This window comes from Ptiloglossa arizonensis, chromosome 2 (genome assembly GCF_051014685.1).
Source record: "Ptiloglossa arizonensis isolate GNS036 chromosome 2, iyPtiAriz1_principal, whole genome shotgun sequence".
NCBI lineage: Eukaryota > Metazoa > Arthropoda > Insecta > Hymenoptera > Colletidae > Ptiloglossa > Ptiloglossa arizonensis.
Window position 1 is genome coordinate 7,259,269 of NC_135049.1, and position 19,263 is coordinate 7,278,531.

The following is a 19,263-nucleotide window of genomic DNA, read 5'->3' on the forward strand; positions in this document are numbered from 1 at the left end:
ACAAAGGGAAGCTTGGTTAAGCGAAGAATATTAATATTTCTTCGAATATTCCTACCACGTTTCCTTGGATATTCTTATTCCGTACTTTGCTTTCCTTCTCTCGGATGAGAACCATAAAAATTTCTGACAGACTTGCTATAAGTTCCTCTTTTAAACCGGGATCAAAAAACTACCCTAACAAATTTCAAACTATTTAAGAATTTACGATTATACGCGCCTCTTTATTACCCGATTATAAGAGAAACTAAAAAAAACTTTTATTCGACGAATATTCCAAGCTGATTTATTTTCTGATATTCAGCTTCGTTCAGCTGAACTCGACACAAATGCCGGTTAAATATAGCCTTCAACATTTAAAGATATATTTTCTGATCGTATTATCACTTTGTACAGAATAGACAAAAATTCGTGTTACACGAGAGGAGTGAATGATTCGTGCGAAATTAAAGAAATACTTTAACTTCGTGTAAAAGTAAATAAAAAGTGTAATATAAAATGTTTCCGTACGAGACTTTGTTTTCGAGAAAATTGATTCGTCAGATATATAAATTTGTTATTTATATTTGTTGCGTTGATATTTGCAAACATTTGCCGCGATATGATACTGTTTTTCGTCAATTTTACTATCTCGTAACTAGTTGGTATCATTTTTCTTAACGCGGATATCATACGTTATCGTGAATATTTATATCGCGTAAGCATAATCTTCGATAGTAATTTCACCGAAGTTATAAAAGGCACGTACTTCACACATCGACTTAACATTGCATAACTGGTTGAGCTGTGTAATTAAATTGTTTGTATTTGTTTAATACGTACAATAACGAGTTTATTTTACAATAATCGAAGAATCGATTAGTTCTTCGCTAAGAATTGTGCTTTTTATCTAATGAATGTTTTCTCGATTAAATGAAAAATTCTTCCAGCAAGGAATTGCAAGTTTCGATATGATATAGATACGTCACGGATAGAACCATTAGACTTCTTTGAAGTTTCGAAAGAAGCAACATACACTCCATACTTGTCAACTCCTCGCCAACTTAAACAGTAATTTTCTCTACTCTCCACTTTTCTGTCGTCTTCTTAGTTTCGATACTCGTAGAAAGCTACCTGTCGCAATCTGGGAACCTTGCTCATAATTAAGAGGCACTTTTGCTCGACTTACCATCGTTTGAACCTTGCCTCGTGTTCCACGTCGTATATTTGGTAATCTGGAATAATGTAGATACTCTTACTCAACTACAGAAATTGATTTCACTAGAAGTCTTTTCCAATCTTGTTCAAGCTTTATTCGTTCCTTCTAACTTGGTTGTTGATACTCAATTTGAGTATTCTTTTAACACTAGAACTACCGACAGATTCCAGTGTATTAAGGTGTTCGTATGTCTTCCAGGAAAATCGATGATCAAGGAAATGGAGGAACTTAGGAAATTGATTATATTCGTAGAATAGAAAAAATAACGTCTTTTGAAAATATGCTATGGAATTTAAAGTAAATTTCTTTGTAAAAGCAGTTATAACCAGTCATTTTGACTGGTTGGTAAATCTAGTTAAACTTTATTTATTTATAGACGAAAGAAACCTTGTTAGCTCGATGAAGATAGTGATCAATGTTATGTGAGATGTTGAAAAGGAGAATGAATATTGTAACACAAGTGGAGCCTACACGTGTTCAGTTATCCGGAAAATGTAGCAATTTTATTTCAGGGATTTACCATTCCCATAGAATGTCGAATGACCGAGATTCTCTTATTGGAATTAAGTCATCGATCAATTATCCGGATTGTACTGTCTATAACTACTATTATCCGCGATGAATGAGTGATTCTGAGTCACTGAACATGTACAGTTCGTGTTTGGCTATCAAAGTGTTTGTTCACTATGTCTGTATTTGTCTTTGCATGATGGAACGTGTCCATTACGTAGACGGTGAAGATGGATCTGTTGATGACTGGTAGCTCTATGATGTGACATAGTAGACGTGGTTTCTATACAAAAGTTTGCCAATTTTTAAGTATGTTGAAAGTTGGAAACAAGCCTGTTACTGGTAACAATGAAAATAATCCAAGTTAAGACTAGGTGTCTACACGTGGTGTTCATCTGTCCAAATATTCCAATTTATGATGTTATCTATAATATTTGATTTCTTTAGTGGGTGCTAAAGTAGACAAGCTCAATCCCTTGCTCTACGATTTAAGTTTCGATAACGCGTGTCATAATCAACAGCTAGATAGACTACAATTCTCACTGTTCTCGCGAATGTTAAATTTTCTTTTCGAAGACATAATATAAGGGTTTCTTTCTAATATTTTTAAGAAAATATATTTAAACGTACGAATGTGAACAGTACTCGCTCATGGTTCTTACATTTGACCCGATTTCCTTATCACGAGTCTCACACGATCTCAATTGTAGGCGAACGGTTTGAAAGAAAATTTACAGATTAGCGAATGTGTAGGTCTGATCAGATCCATAGATGTATCATAGAAAACAGAGATCTAAAAATCATTCACAAACATATCCACATCCACCTTAAACACAATCATCAAAAGAAGAAACTTTTCATTTAGATGTCATCATCAACTTTCCAAGAGTTCTCAAACATTACACTTCTCAAAGGTAAAATATCAATCAATCGATCAATACCTCTCGTATTATTGTTTCGCAGTGACATTAATATATCAACATCATCTAATCATCATCCCTGCACACTAAGTTTTGGACTACTGATATATAATAAATTACTATCTTAAGTAGACCAGAGATACCGATTTGAGCGATTTTTGTTTTCGATTGGCGAAATGATGTCTCTGTGAAAAGATATTCTCATCTACTAAAACTCTGTGGCTTGAAAAAGAAATATTAATGTTAAAAAATGTGGTCGACTTTAATAAATATTGAGTATCGATAAAATATATTGCAGTATTTTCATATAACGTGAAATACAGAATAATTTAGAGTATAAACTTCTAAATACTGTTAACTCTAAGTAACATCATTGCAAATCGAAGACCAAGTGACTCAATATTAGAGAACCAGCAATAATAGCAAGTGACTGGAGTACAGTTGGAATGACGACAAACGTCATAGAAATTTTAAAGATCAAATAGAAATTAATCTCAATGACAAGGAGTATTTCGGAGAAAATTAAAGACGTACAAAAATAATTAATAAAGATAGAACAGATTTCAAAATAACCCTACGAGTGTACAATCTAATCGGATCTAATACTTGATAACTAGACAAGTAAGAGGAGCATTGTTGAATTGAAAAAATTCAAATTTAAAGTGATCACGATGACGAGGAATACTTCGGAGAATATTAAGAACGTAATAAAAATAATTAATAAAGATAAAATGGGTTTCGAAACAACTCGAGTATACAATCAAATTGGATCTAATACTTGGTAACTAGACAAGTAAGAGGAGCATTGTTGAATTGAAAAAATTCAAATTTAAAGTGATCACGATGACGAGGAATACTTCGGAGAATATTAAGAACGTAATAAAAATAATTAATAAAGATAAAATAGGTTTCGAAACAACTCGAGTATACAATCAAATTGGATCTAATACTTGGTAACTAGACAAGTAAGAGGAGCATTGTTGAAGTGAAAAAATTCAAATTTAAAGTGATCACGATGACGAGGAATACTTCGGAGAATATTAAGAACGTAATAAAAATAATTAATAAAGATAAAATGGGTTTCGAAACAACTCGAGTATACAATCAAATTGGATCTAATACTTGGTAACTAGACAAGTAAGAGGAGCATTGTCGAAGTGAAAAAATTCAAATTTAAAGTGATCACGATGACGAGGAATACTTCGGAGAATATTAAGAACGTAATAAAAATAATTAATAAAGATAAAATGGGTTTCGAAACAACTCGAGTATACAATCAAATTGGATCTAATACTTGGTAACTAGACAAGTAAGAGGAGCATTGTTGAATTGAAAAAATTCAAGTAGAAAGTGATCACGATGACGAGGAATGTTTAAGAAACTACTGCTAAGAACGTAACAGAAGATTGTTATGAATGAGACACGCTCGAAGAACAATTCACCGATTAGCCAATTTCTCGACTTCGCGTTGCCCAACAGGGTCAAACTTCCCGGTTGGCTTAATTCGAAAGCAGAGATAAAACGGCGGAAAGGAAAGGAAAGGAAAGGAAAGAATACGAAGCCACGGGGATGAGAAGAAAGAGAGTTGAACGAGCGTAACCGGCGGAGACATGCATCTGGTGGTACGGGGGCGTCGAGCAGTAAACTCGCCTCCAAATTAATTACTATACAATGCGGAGTCGCTTTGTCGTACGGCGTCTTTATTAAACGAGCCCACCCCGCTCGCGCCTTTTACTTAACCGACATATTACCCCCAGGGGCGAGCGATGTATTAACTGTGTCCCACGCGCCACGCGAACCTGTCCCAAAGTAATTTTTTCTTCTTTGCCCGTAACGCCAAATCCCCTCGTTGCATAAACAAAAGGATGCAACAAGGGACCGCCAGCAGATATTGCGGAGATTACGTGCTCGACTTACCGGCGAAGATTTAACGGTGTATTAGTGGTGTTCCTTAATGAAACATGAATCGGGGATTGAAATTAGGGGAACCTTTATTTCGGTGTTCGCAACCGAAGTGAAATATTACCGGGAATATTCCAACGAGAGTTTTCTGGACTGCGAAATTGTTTAGAATGGCTCACCTCATACAGGTGATTCAAAAGGGCGATTGCAATTGAAATATTTTGTAGACTGATCAAGTATTTGCATACTCATAGGACTGTAAATCTAGTTCGTTAAGTTGCCCATTTTTCAACATCACTTTCACCGAAGATATTTTATTAACAATATTCTGTACATTGCTATTTTAAAAAAGGTACACTGATCTGATTACATTATAGTAAGTAATGGTATTATAGTATGTTTTTATAATAATATTCGAACGAAATACTTAAGTTTGTTAAGATTTTGTTCGTAGCATTCTAGTACTTCAAAAATATTTCGATATAAAATCATTTAAATCTTCTCAGTGTTAATACAGATCAAATGAACTCAATTATTTGGTCTTGAATTTTTCAACCGATTCGTTTACCAGAGTTTGATTTTATTTATAAATTTCAAATTGAGCGAAATTAGAAAAATTCTTGTTCGATAGATCTCATTTTGCGAGAAATATTTCTACCGCAAACAATTCTATCCTGTTCATCTTAAAATTGATACAGAATTAACGGATATTAATTTACAGTCGAGTTCTTTGACAATTTCTTAAGGGGGGGACACCAACCTGACTAGTCTTTTTTTCTTATTTTCTTCAAGTTTAAAGTGTGTAGAATGTTACGTCGAAAAGATGTTTCGAAATTTAAACATTTAGCGAAGTTGCAGCGATAAATATACTTGTTTTACGTTTTTCTCAAAACTATACTTTTCAACACCAAATCTCCGGAGCTACACATCCGATTTACTTCAAATTTTATAGAGATACTCTGCATAGAGTATTCTACAATATAGAGTACGATTTTTTAAATACATTAATTATCTAATTGTTTATAAACGTTTAAAGTCGTGTTTTTAGATAAGAATGATTGTGTTTTCTTCAAACTTCTTTGAACCATTTCTACAATTATTAAAATTTTCGAAAAATCGCACGCAGTATTTTAGATAATAGTCTCTAGTTTACGAATCGACAACATTCTTTTATTTCAAATCTCTCAGTTCTTGTCAACTGTGGTGGCCAACGAACAATATTTCACCAGAAGGGGTTCTGGGAACAGCGAATACCTTCGCCATTTTGTACGATTTTAACTTTCACAAAATTGTAAAACGAAACTGAAAATTATACTCATACTTTCTGAAAAAAAAACGACATTTTTCATTTAGTAATCACCTAGAAAAAAATTCGCAAAATTCACCCATTTTCTGACGTCTCGGAATGACGTCCCTCCTTAAGATTTAAGCTGCTGTTAAAACAAAACTTCAAATTTTGCTTCATCGCTTTGAATATTTCCGACTCACCCATGAACAATAGAAACACCTATGTCCAATCACAGTTTACCGAATCACGATTATTTGGAGCCTCGAATCACCTGCCTTCTCCCATAAAATTCTTATCAGCAGGTCTGGACAAACAGCAGCAGGATTCCTCTCGCTTGAGCAACGCGAGGCGCATTCAACGTTATAGAAATTCCCCGACACGGTCCACGTTCAGAAGACGCAAAGCAGAGCAACGCACGTGCATGGAAGCATTGCCGAGGCTTTCACGGCGATTGCTTTTTCGGCGTCGTTTGTCAGCCGGGATGTTCAGCGAGAAATCACTCGACCTCTGCTAGGGGGCGGTTTCACGCTAGGAAACCAAACTATCTTTATTCGTCCCGTTAAAATGCTTCTGGATGGAAACCAGCGGACTTGCACTATCGTTCATCAGTATCCACTTGCTCCAATTTATCTCCGTTCTCAAACATGAGACAATTTATTCGAAAATGTATGAATTGTCGGATAAATACACCTCCTGACTCATTACACGATAAATATTTCAAGAATAAGATATCTAATCGATAAAAGCTCACTGTCAGCGACGTTACACAATTCGTGTTTAAAAATCACGTAATTCCTGTTTAGAAGTCATCTTCTCCATCACATTTATGAGAGGTGTTCAGTTATACCGAAACTGTTATACCCAAAGATCAAAATGAATCCTACGTATAGTACTCGTTGCTGGGGTGCATGATTTCTCTCTGTTAGATCGTTACAATTTATTTCTGTGAAGTTATCGCTAATATTCACCGTCTCTCCTATTTTTCCTTTCTACCTCTACGTATACGAAGGCCAATGAGCTTAACCTAACTCTTTTTTAGGTTATCACAAGCTCGGTTCCATAAGTGAGACACCTTCACAGGGCATAATAGACTTTTGTGCTATTTTTGGACTTACCGACGTTTAAGAAAAGCTAGACAAATATAGGTGAAAAAAATATAGCTAGAAAAATATTTATTTCTATATTATAGTAAAAAAATGTTGTTTTATATATTTTTCCAGAAAACATTACTTATTTATTTCTAGTTTATTCCTGATCGTATATTCCTTCGAAATATAAGAGAAATATAATTATCACCAGCACCATTGTTTTTCCCACAAATAAATCTTATTATTTAGTTTCAAAGTCATCGGAAATTGATCTTGCGAATTGTCGATATTTTCGCAAAAATTGCGCGTTAAGTGTTTGCACGAAAATTGCAGAGCCGCTGATCGATCGATGTTAAACGTCGTTATCATTAACAAACAAGATTCAACTTATCCGACAGAGTCCCCGGTTTTGCGATGGCGCGTTGGTCTCCAGAGGTGTCTCAAGAGTGGCCAAACTGCTCTTTCCTATCGAATGATCCGACAACTTCCCGGAAACGGACACCAATTCCACGGGGAGTCTCGAAGTTTCGCGGTCACGCGCGAAAAAAAGAGAGAGCGAGAGCGAGAGAGAGAGAGAGAGAGAGAGAGAGAGAGAGAGAGAGAGAGAGAGAGAGAGAATATAATAATAAATAAACGAGTAAATAGTGAAAAACTGTTCTTTCCTCTTCTTGATGCATGGCACGGAATATTTTACGACTTAGCGTAACAAATATCCAAACAAATTTATTTTATATCCTTCATTGATCCCTTTTCGTGACAAATAAACGCTTTTGCCGTTGATTAATGTAAAAATATGTAAAAAATGATATTATATATTTCTTTTACGAAAGAAAATATACATCCTTAGTGAAAAGAAGAGAATTGAGTTTCGTTCAAATGGTTGAATATTTCACAATCGTACAATTCTTTGGCAGAATCTCCGATGAAGCATGACCTAGTTACGTGCTTCCCTTGATACAATTACATTGCCACGATTGAGACAAAACAACACTAATTTCTTAAACTATCGTTGAATTTATCTCAATTGACCGCACGACGTTACTTTCTTCGATAAATCGGTCACGTTTTCTACGTTTATACTGAGTTGTTCGATAAGTTTTGTCGTTTTCTCCACTGTGGAAAAAATAGTATGACACTTCAACTTTGAACAACGATCTGCATGAAACTTCATACATGTTCACAATCAGTAGTATCATTTTTAGAAAAATAAAACGACGAACCTAATAGCGCCATTTCTTATCGAACGACGAAACTTATCAAGCAACCTATTACTATGTAAACATAGTACATAGTCTCTATAGTTTTAATTTAAATACAAGAGAGGGGACAGTTAAATGATTTAGTGAAGATGGTTACCTGGTTGTGGCCTTGAAAGGCTAATCAATTTTCATGTCTCATACCAATTAAATGCTCTCGTATGTATTATTTCTACGATTATGGATCTACTAATAATAGTAACAATAATATAATCAATGACATTAATAGTAATAATAGGAAAATGATTTTACGGTGTATTTACAAACAAATATTCTTAAATACCTTAATTTCTAGACGTTTCGAAATTTTATAAAATTCCTCAAGTATTCCTGTAATATTTATCTTTATGATAATTCTCAAAATAATAATATCTCAAAATAATTTGAAAATTACGGTAGCCTCGAGAAAACATTTCTTCATGATTGCGTAAACTTTGATTTGGAAATGAATTTTTAAATTTTTGTTCCACGAATAAAATTCATCTAACGAGTTTATTTAATTCAGTCGTTGGTCGGTAATTTCTAACCGCGCCTTTTTTCTTTCGAATGAAGCTCTATGCTTTGAATTAAATGTAGTCTTGCGTGAATGGACGTTGGAAAATTCTTAGAGAACATTTTTCCATGGAGCCAGTATCGTTCACGTGGAAATTTCTTCGAATTCGAAGCGTCTTTATCAAATAGAGAAAGAATAATTTAGGCTTTGGAACGCTCTGAATATTCGATAGACAAAGAACGTTTTTTCCGCCATTGCTTGTTATTGAGTGAAAAAGTGAAATCACGTTGCAATCTTGTCATTGTTCAGGGACATACACGAAACAATTGTTTCATAGGATGTGAACAAAATAATTGTTACGAATATTTGAATAACTTGGCCGTGAAGGTGAATTAACAATTAAACAATTAAAGCGGATGTCGCGTACTCATATGTGAAATTTAATTCAAATTATTAAAAATTTCTAAGTTTCAAAAAATACAAACTTTTATCCGGAGTAGTGTTACGCTGACAAATTGAATAAAATGATTAAAAAATCTAAAGTATCTCACAGAAAAATGTTTATACAATCGATTTAGTAAACGATGCACAATATTTATATCTTGTCGATTATGAACGGTATCATGAATTTATCGCGGAAGATATACCGAAAGAAAAATTTATTTAAGGTTGAAACAACAATATTCTTTCCACGATTCCCATTATTTTAATGAAATCTTCCACTTTCTCGAGTTTACTCGAACTCGATAAACTAAACCATTGTATCTGAAGTTTCCGCCAAAGTAGATTAAAACTATTTTCATTGTTTAAAACAAAAAAAAAACAACAACAACGAGATAGAGGAAGCTCGTCTTTCTCCCTTCCTTTCTGCCGCGCACCGCGGCCTCAGAAAGTTTCGCAATTAATAAGTAATTTCTCTCCACTTTATAGCGGAGAAGAAACTGTCATAAAAAGTTTCGAAGCCCATTTCTTGCGCTTCGATCCGCCCCAGGAAAAACAATAAAAAAAAAAATATTGATGATATCGTCGCAGAAATCGGCACCATATTTCATCGTGAAACTAATTTGCTCGTTTTCCGCGTCACAGAGTCGCGTTACATTTTTAAACTGAGACACGAACAATATTGATTACAATTCTCTATCCAATCCGTATTTACAGTAATTTATGAATTCTACTTGTACATACAGTAATTTCATCTGTAACAATTAATACCTAATAATACTATAGCAGAATTTCCTAAATCCAAGTTATATGCAATGCAAGATTTCTAGAAATAAAGTTATACACAGAATGGCCCATTTAAACGAGAACACTTAAATATCTTCATTATTTATGATTCTACGAAATAAATACTGAAACAATTAACACGAGAAAAATGTTGAACATTTTGATACAGTATTAGGACATTGTGAACAAAATGGAAAATTTATATAAAAATATCTTCGTATTTGAGAAGTAAAGACTAATAATTATCTAATAATACTCATAACTGTGGAAAGTTGTTTAATAATTTATAAAATTTTAAGAATGTATATAAAAGCAATTGCCATGTAGAAAATATTTGAACAATATCGGGTGATGAAATGATTAATCTAAAATGTGAAAAAATACTATAACACGAATCAGATAAGTATGCAATAGTAAAGTACGCAGTGAATAAATTTATTTACAAGTCATTCGTGTCAGACTTATGATCGATTATTATTACTTGATTTGTACACATTCGTATAAAATTGTTTATCGATGGAAGTACCGAAGTTTAATTTTCTTTAGAACGTATTTACGAAATGTTACTACCCAAAGGGATATTATTAAAGAGTCCACGATTCCTTAAAATAAATTACTTATACAAGATGAAGTGACGTAAAATAATTGGAGCGTAATGTCAACGAGTAAAGTGTTTACAAGCGATTCGGGAAATTGTTTTGTAACAAACTTGTTGCCTAAATCGGGTACATAGAAGTGCAATTTACGCGACGAACACTTCAACCGGAGAATTAAAGTGACTTTCGAGAGAGAAATTTTGTTAACAAATCGCTGTCATTGGAGAAAAGAAACGAACTCCAAACGGACTGAAAGCCAGTGACGTCAAAAATTGACCGAGCTTTAGTTTATGTAAATGAATTCTAATGACGCTGTAAACGTGCCGACGGAAAATTAGAAATCTTCCTTTTTACAATAGGTAAATAATTCTTTCTATGGATATGGAATTGAAAATATTGATCAGCTAGTAGGTTACAAAAATATCGAAGATTAATTATTAATAAATGGTGAAATTCGAGTAAGTGAAAATGTACTTTTACAAGGAGTTATGTGTCGAATTGTAAGTTGCGAACGAATTGTTCAACGAATCACACTTCAAGATCCTTATATAGAAAAAACAGAAATATGACGTTATACATTTGTATAAAAGGAACAAAAAAGTCTAATACTATTTTCTCAAAATAAATATTTATATCTAGAAAAAGTGTGATTCTTATAAAAGAAGAAATGTATTTTCAATTGTAAATATTCATTTTACAGAAAACAAAAAATATAATACTATTTAATTCTTTTCATCAAGATCCACACGTTTGTACTAAGTCTTCTCCTAATAAGAAACTGTAAAATAATATCCAACAATATTCAATAGAACGCACCATTAATTCGAATTAAATTACCCTATTATGAATGAAGGCTTTCGCTAGATATAAAATTATTTTAAATATTAAAGAACAATCAATTATGAAATCAAATTATTCGTTGAATAATCTAACCACTGTACGCATCTGGTAAATTTTATAATTAATGCCATGCTGTAAGTTTATTTATTGTTCGAGAATAGAATAACCGTTGAGGGTAGAAACTTCGAAGAGAATTTTGATCAGAAAATGCTCCAAGTCCAATGTTCCATAGAACAGGAAGCAATCGTGACTAAGACGTGTCATGTAACGCGATAGATGACAACTGCAGAGACATGTGCGGGAGACACCCAAACACCTGCAAAGACAACGTGTATGATGGACATTGTCACCTGAACTGGAGAATACAGCGGAGACAAGGATCACGGAGAAGATGGACCCTCTCGCTCCAGATGGTTGTTCATAAATTATGAACACATTAATTATAATGCAGTTCCCGGACTCAACTGTTTATTAACTAGACCTGGCTGGTAAAAGGGTTCGCTGGTTTCCATATGCTTCTTAAACAACAGTTTTACATGTCTCGATATTATTGGAAAAAATTTCGAGCTTGTCGTCCATTGAATTTTATTTATGTCAATCTAATCGATAAAATTTCATCGTTAACTGTTGCCCAATACAAAGAGAAAACAATGGAAATTTACCGTCCTTTGGAAATTTATTACGAATCAGTTGGAATATTTTTAAAAACATTTAGTTAAAAAAAGCAGATCAACACAAGTTATTGGCTGATAATTAAAAAGTTTATATTTATATTGGAAATATTTTGTAACAATTCCACGGTATTGGAACTAATTAGAAAAATTCGACTGTTTACACAAGGCTGTAACGATTTTAAAATTTGGTTACAAGTTAAGTGAGTAAACGTAATATCAAATTTAATAACAGTATTCTAATTTTATAATTAAATACGATTCCTTAGTATTATTAATGACGATTATAATTTTTGTTGCTAACTCCAACTAGCATATACTCGAGAAAAATGACTTTAAAAACTCAGCTTATTCTATTCTAGCATATAGAGAGTTCGATTCGAAGTTCTATAATCTTACCGATTTTTCGACATTCGCTGCAAACTTTTTAAAATAGTACTTTTAAGACTAGAATCCTTAAGAAAATGAAAAAAGAAGAAGAAAATCGATAACTGCATCTGAAATTGTACTGTTCAATTTGTATCCAGAAGCGGAATATTTCACGCGCGATCAGGTTGGAAAATCTTATATTGTCAATGACAACAGCCGATTGTCAACTAAATATCGATGTCGTAAGTAGTTCAATGCATACTTGGATTATCGCTGCAAATAATTTCTAAATAGGCCGACGCTTGCAAATTATTCTGCACTCGATGATGTTGGTAACTCAATGCATTAGCAACTAATTCCGTTTCTTGATGCAAATGGGTTAATCTGAATCTCGAAAACGCATTTGCTGTGCTCTTTGAAACAGGATACAACATTGTCGCCACAGTTTCGCACAAACCCCAAATTATACGCTTCAATGGGAATACGATCGAAGATGTCGATAATCGAAGTGGAAAGGGATTGCACAAACAATTGAATATTATTCAACCAAAAACTGTTTTGACATTTTACGAAACAGATTGTCTGAATTATCGAATGACTTCTTGACTTAAAATCTCAAATATTAATTGTATCTAATACAAAATCTTGTCGAAGAAAGCAATACAGATTTTTGAAAAACACTGTTCTTTTTATTCGACCAGTCAATAATAGTAAGTAGTAAACCTCGTGTCAGAGAAGCGTGAAGAATGTTCTCAACATAGATTGTTTAATTCGTTCTTGCAGTTTAAAATTTTAACTGTATATCGTAACTTCACATTCTTCCACACGACTTGAGCGACGAATTCAATTTATTCACCATTTAATACTCCAAGTTTATCGAGTACAAGTTCAAATTCACTTGAAGTTCATTAATTAGTTGTTCAAGGGTTCAAAATAATTTGCAAGTAATTAACTACAGTAAGCATAACTTGGTTCATTTAGCACCCTCTCCTCAGACTTGGCAGCCTCTAGGCAAATCTAGAATGAAACGCAGCTTCCTTGCTCAACTAAAAGAGGGTAACCACTGGTAAGAACCATATTTGTAGTCTACAATTCTCATAAGAGTAGTTGAAATTGCTCAGAATCAAAACTTCAAACGATAAAACTATTAGATCTGATTATCACCAACTTTTGTATAACACTCTCTATGAACATACTACGTGTCCAAAACTTATCAATTGTTCAGGAAATTAAATATTTCCTATTGTTTCAGTTTTTGTAGTTCATTTACGTATTCATTCATACGGATTCCATAATCAGGTCATGTAACCTAGGAAAGGTCTCTTATAATTAAGTAAACTGCTTAAATAAAACTATTGTTTTATCTACTACGATAATTATCGCCTCGAAAACATAATTGAGTATTTTTCAAATATTTACGTATTCTTGATATTATAATTTTGTACCAAATTCATAGTTGAAATATAGTTCAATTATTTAATTTTTTTGTTACAAATGTCGTTACTGCTACGATTGAAAAAGAGTAACAAAACATTTTTGTAGGTCTTGTATGATCTTTGCAGCTATTTCTCCTATTGTAAATCATGTTAGTAAGAACTCCCATTTTTATGCCATAGCAGTTTATGTTTCGACTTACAATTAGTTTATCAATCTACAAAAGCTCTCTTATAGTCCATTGGCACCATAATTCTATACTATCACAACTTGGATACTGATCCTTGAACAACGAAAAACACAAATAGAACTACTTGTTGTATATAAACCGAACAATCAGATAACTATTTTTCTTCTTATTCTAGAGACTAGTCTCCATTTTTTAAGATATTTTATCGCACATCACGTGGTAAACATCAAACTAATTTGTAAAAGGTTCACAAATTTTTCTAATCCGAGTATTTCTGAATCATTTCACATTTCAACCGTTCGTGACGTAAGTCATACATACTTTGACTTAGGCTAGTATACCTTCTGTTCCATATTTATTTCTTTCGCGCGGATTTAATTATAATATGCAATCATCATCAAATAAAACAAAATAAATATAAGTAATAAAAACTTCCACCTCTTCTCTTGGTATATCTTTCTTCCATAGAATGTATTTACGTACAATAATTTCGGTATAGTTATGCATGTTTGTAAACGATTATGTAAGTACGTTCATGCATGTTAAATGTACTCGCGTTTTTTCTTCGATTATTAGCTACACCAAAATGTCTATCTTCTTAACGAGCAACTAAAATAAAAATAAATACCCAAGACTCCAGCTTCGCGTGTTTATATTAAAAACAACACACTTGTTCCGTCCTCGACGGAATATGCAAGTGAAATGTGCACGGAATATGTTATACGGTGCAATCTTTACTGCGAACACAATCCACAACTAATCGAATGAATTAAGTCTGTCTATGAAATGTCGTTTAGAATTCGCTCGTTCGCGACGAAACGAAAGAAAGTTCCCCGCGCTTTTGTACGCGTGTTCCGCACAGAAAAAACAGCTCGGCCTCTACGGGGCGAAATTATGAAAATATTAAGGGCATAGCGAGCCACTCGTTAAAAAGTAATTGCGCGAACTGCTCCGCAGTAACTGAATATGGAAGAGCGAACTCCGGGATTCGCGCGGTTCCAAAGAGCGCCTCTGCTTTCTTTAGCCTCTGCTGAAAATTACTGCGCCGCTTGGTTTTCATATATTCAACCGGTAGATGTAGAAACACGGCTCCCTTAGTTATAAGGAAGTACACCCGCCGGGTGCCCACCATTTTCTTTCTCTCTCTCTCTCTCTATCTCTGTTTCTCCCCTCCCCTTTTCTTTCTCGCTCGCTCCTTCTCTCCCTCCTTTTTCTAAAATACTAATTTCAGTGAGAAAATACCGTTGAATACATTACCTTGGGTTCCTCCAAGGTATGTACCGCGCCTGACGCGTTCCTTTTTTAGTCTTGACACGACTTTGAATCTCACGAGCAAAATATTCCTTTTAAGACGAAGTGATCTTCTAATCGCAGATATTTCACGCAACTAGAGATTTTGAGTTGTTTTTTTTTTTTTTTTTAATAAAAGAATATTGGAACAACGGCTCGACTTTTAGAGAAATTTGTCGACATACCGATGGAGCGATATACCCGGATATATGAAACGGTTTCTATTCTGATATGTGAAATAATTTCTATCTGGATATAGGGAGTAGTTTCTAGCCTCATATGTGAAACGGAATAATCCCGACTTTTATCGTACGAGAGATCAAAATTCATCCGGTAACTAGACTTTCAATTTGAATATTTTTCATTGTAATTTCGTGAGAATATTGTCACTGGATTTACGTGAATCCTCTAATGGAAATGAGTATAAACACAAACTAATTAAAACGATTAAAATTTTAATTATCCATTATTCGAATCATTTTCAAATTGTACAAATACGCGCAACTTCCAACCAGTACGAATTTCAGCTCATTTTCGTTGGAAAAACGAACTTGGTTAATTCTCTAGTGATCTCGTGAGAATATATTAGAAGAGATAAACATTTTTATCGGTATCGACTTATATTATCGGGGCTCGGCAGATATCCGTGAATACAAATGCACTTGATTTGGTTTCTTATAATTGGAAAAAACTGTAGTCTACTGATTCTATTTAATTAAATGCAATAAACCTTGCAACTCTTCGAACAACTCTACGTGTCAGAAAAAGCAAAGATTATAATTTTAATACGAAATGTATTTATCCTTTGTAAACGTATATGCTGATCCAATTGGAACTAAATCAATAATGTCTTCTTCTCTTCAAATGTCAGATGATACGTAATGTCGTCCATCTCAAGGTCTTGTAATTGAGATAGAACAACTATAAATTATTCTGGTCCATACGTGGTCGATATAATTACTTTTCAAACGTTAAGTGATCATTCGTAGATAATATGAAAGGTCAGTTCGGTGTATAAACAATTAGATGCTTCGAAAAAATAGTCTGGCTCGTTTACACAAGTTACATAGAACAAAGAACAGCGTTCATAGTCAGAGGCAACGATAGCAATGTTCAATAATCTACTTACCGCGTTGTTGGTGTGTGTTTGGTCTGTTTTGAGCTCTCTATGATTGCTGAATTGGACGTAGACTGCTCTGCCACGGAGTTGAGCGATAGAAGAGGCGTAGTAGCTTACCATCGTCGCTGCAGCATTCTCATCCGCCATTTCCAAAAACGCCTGGAACAGAAAACGAGCCAATTGTGGTTAGTCGAAGTCAACGTACCAGACTTGGCAGTTGAGAAAAAACACAAGATCTCACAATTGAATAATAAAATAAGAATACAGTAAATTCTGTTTTCAAGTGCAAATTTTCACATCAGATTTAAACGACCTTTCTTATCTATTGTTTTATGATATTTATCATACGACTGATAAGTCTCGTATACCGACAGAGTACCTTTTCGGTTACGAATGTACTGCACCGATAGAACTTGGAAAATTCACTAATGGATCTACAAGATACGAAAGTTTTTCGAAGACTGAAATACCTTCGAATGTGATATTTGGCAATACACAGTGCGTGGAATCAGATGATTGGATAAAATCCTGAGTGTTGGGACTTCGCGGCTCCCTTTGTACTGTTATACCGAAACCGTAATCATGATACGATACCTACCGCGTTGCATCTTTAGGATTAATCTCTGTTCCCATGCGAGCCAATTCACAGAAGTCGGATAACGTAAGTCAGCCAAAACATTTCTTGGACCAGCCTACGTGACTCCCCGTAGGAACCGCAGGCTGGGATCGAACTCCTTCTTTGTCACCGAACCGTATAAAGACCCGTCGAAGACCCCGAGGGCCACTCTTCTCTAAGATATCGATAAGTGCTAAGTACGTCCGCGAGATTCTTGTCAATTGGTCTATTTTAATTAAACCTCAGTAAAGTGCCAAGGGATCGTTGAATTCTACACAAGTGTTCCTTCAACCCTTCCCTCCTGCATAACAGTACGAACAAGGACAGCAAGACGATCGGCAGTAACCAAACCGATGCGAGACACAGCTAGGATCACTCATCCAGCGGCTAGGCCTTTGGAAGATAGCACCGCGAGGAGCGGCTAGTTTCAAGAGGATCTGCAGTCACCAAACCAACGGGGGACACAGCAAGGATCACTCATCGGGAGGCTAGGCCTTTGGAAGATAGCCTTCCAGGAATTCGAGTGGACAATGGCTGACGCAACGCAGTTGCAGTCCACGTGGACTAGTCTTTGGGATTTGCACGCGGTACCAAGCACGCGACACTAGGCACACGACACTAAGCATGGAGGGGGAAGGACGACTTCTTTTCCTCCAGGATGTGGCCAGAAGAATTTGACAGTCTTTCAAAATCGACGCGAAGGAACAGATCGCACAATTAGTGAATCGGGAGTGACCTCCCGATTCAAACGCTATGTTTCTCTTAGCATCGACACCGACGAGCGAGTCGACTAAGCGACTTAAGGAACACGAGCAGATCAAATATTCAACCATCGCTTTCTTATATGCGTATCCATTGTATTAATTATAAATAATATATTGTTTTTTAACCACAACTTTCTAACTTTAACTCATTGTCTCGGCCGACCATTACAAAAGTCGGCGAGAGGCAAAAACACTGAGAATCATACGATTGTTTAATGTTTTTGTTAAAAGTGTTTCTTTAGACAGAATTAACAATTCTGGGTACATTTCTTGCTTAAATTATTATAAAATGACTGACTAGAATTATTCAAGAGGTACATATGGCAATATTGGATGCAAGGATCGATTACAGGAAACGAGGTGGAAATACAATTTTTAATAGCTTATCAAGATTTTAATTATGAAACACTTGACGGTAGAAATTGCATATTTTATAGAAGAAGAAGTTTAAAAGAAAAGGTTATAGTTTCTAGAGACTTTTTACGTTAGAACTTCGACCCGAAATTTCTCAAATGAGAATTCGTTTATAATGTCTACTAGTCTATTAACAAATTATCAAAACAGAAAAATAATACTTTCTTATTCTTTACTTCATCCTTGTACAATTATTTGAATCAAATTCACGAGGTTCTCTCGAAATGAAATGACACCAAACACGAATATGTTTGAATAATATTTGATTAGACAATAGTTGATTTAATGGAATAAATGTAAGAATAGAATACGAATTATGCGGATAAGAGTTAAATACGTGTTGAATATATTTGTAATAACTACTTGGTATAAAGGTTTCATAAAAAACAAAATATGGTAGAAACCATTGAATGATATTAATTATAACTGTACTGTAATTCATTTTTTGCATCTCTTTCAATGTCCTTGGCTTTGTTTACCTCTTATTACGCGCAAAGAAAAATCTTTCGTGGACGTTGTAATCAGTTTTGCAAAGTTTCTTAATTTTCACTAAGAAACGATCATTTTTGGAACGATAACTTTTAGAAAAGAAACAGTCTTGACGATGACATTCTTTTCTTACTTAGACAGAGAGTAAGAAATTGTAGTCTTTAAATTAACGTCACTCCATGAAACGCGGTAGATATTTTAGAGTATCTTAAGCGTTTTCTTTTGAAATTGAAAAAAGTAACTTCGAGCCAACGAGTTTAATTTAAGCGGTCGTAACTTTTCGAAACAGTTGACACTTTATAAAATCCAAACGAAGATAAAAAGGTTACTAGATATTTCGACTTACACGGAATCCAAATATTAATACAGAATTATCTCTGTAATTGAATTTCTGCGTATTCCGTCTACGTATCATTCAAGTACTCTTGCTGTTCCTTAGTTTCAAACTCTCATAACGTTCTTAATCGCCTATATGTAAACACACTATGAGTGAAAGACGTGCGACGAAAAAACTCGACAGGAGTATACGCAATTCGAACGATTCAGCAATTTAATCAGAGGTTTCGTTTTCTCTGAATCGAAACTGAAACA

The 19,263-nt window shown here is 34.3% G+C and overlaps 1 protein-coding gene across 5 annotated transcripts in view; it reads right to left on the reverse strand.

The window, feature by feature from the left end:
• Nucleotides 1-19,263, reverse strand: part of Heph (polypyrimidine tract-binding protein 1 heph) — a 739,001-nt gene that overhangs the window by 110,332 nt on the left and 609,406 nt on the right. For all 5 annotated transcript variants that reach the window (XM_076327578.1, XM_076327577.1, XM_076327575.1 and 2 more), the window contains one exon: nucleotides 16,399-16,548. In XM_076327578.1, the coding sequence (XP_076183693.1) occupies nucleotides 16,399-16,548 (150 nt within the window). The remainder of the gene's footprint in view (nucleotides 1-16,398; nucleotides 16,549-19,263) is intronic.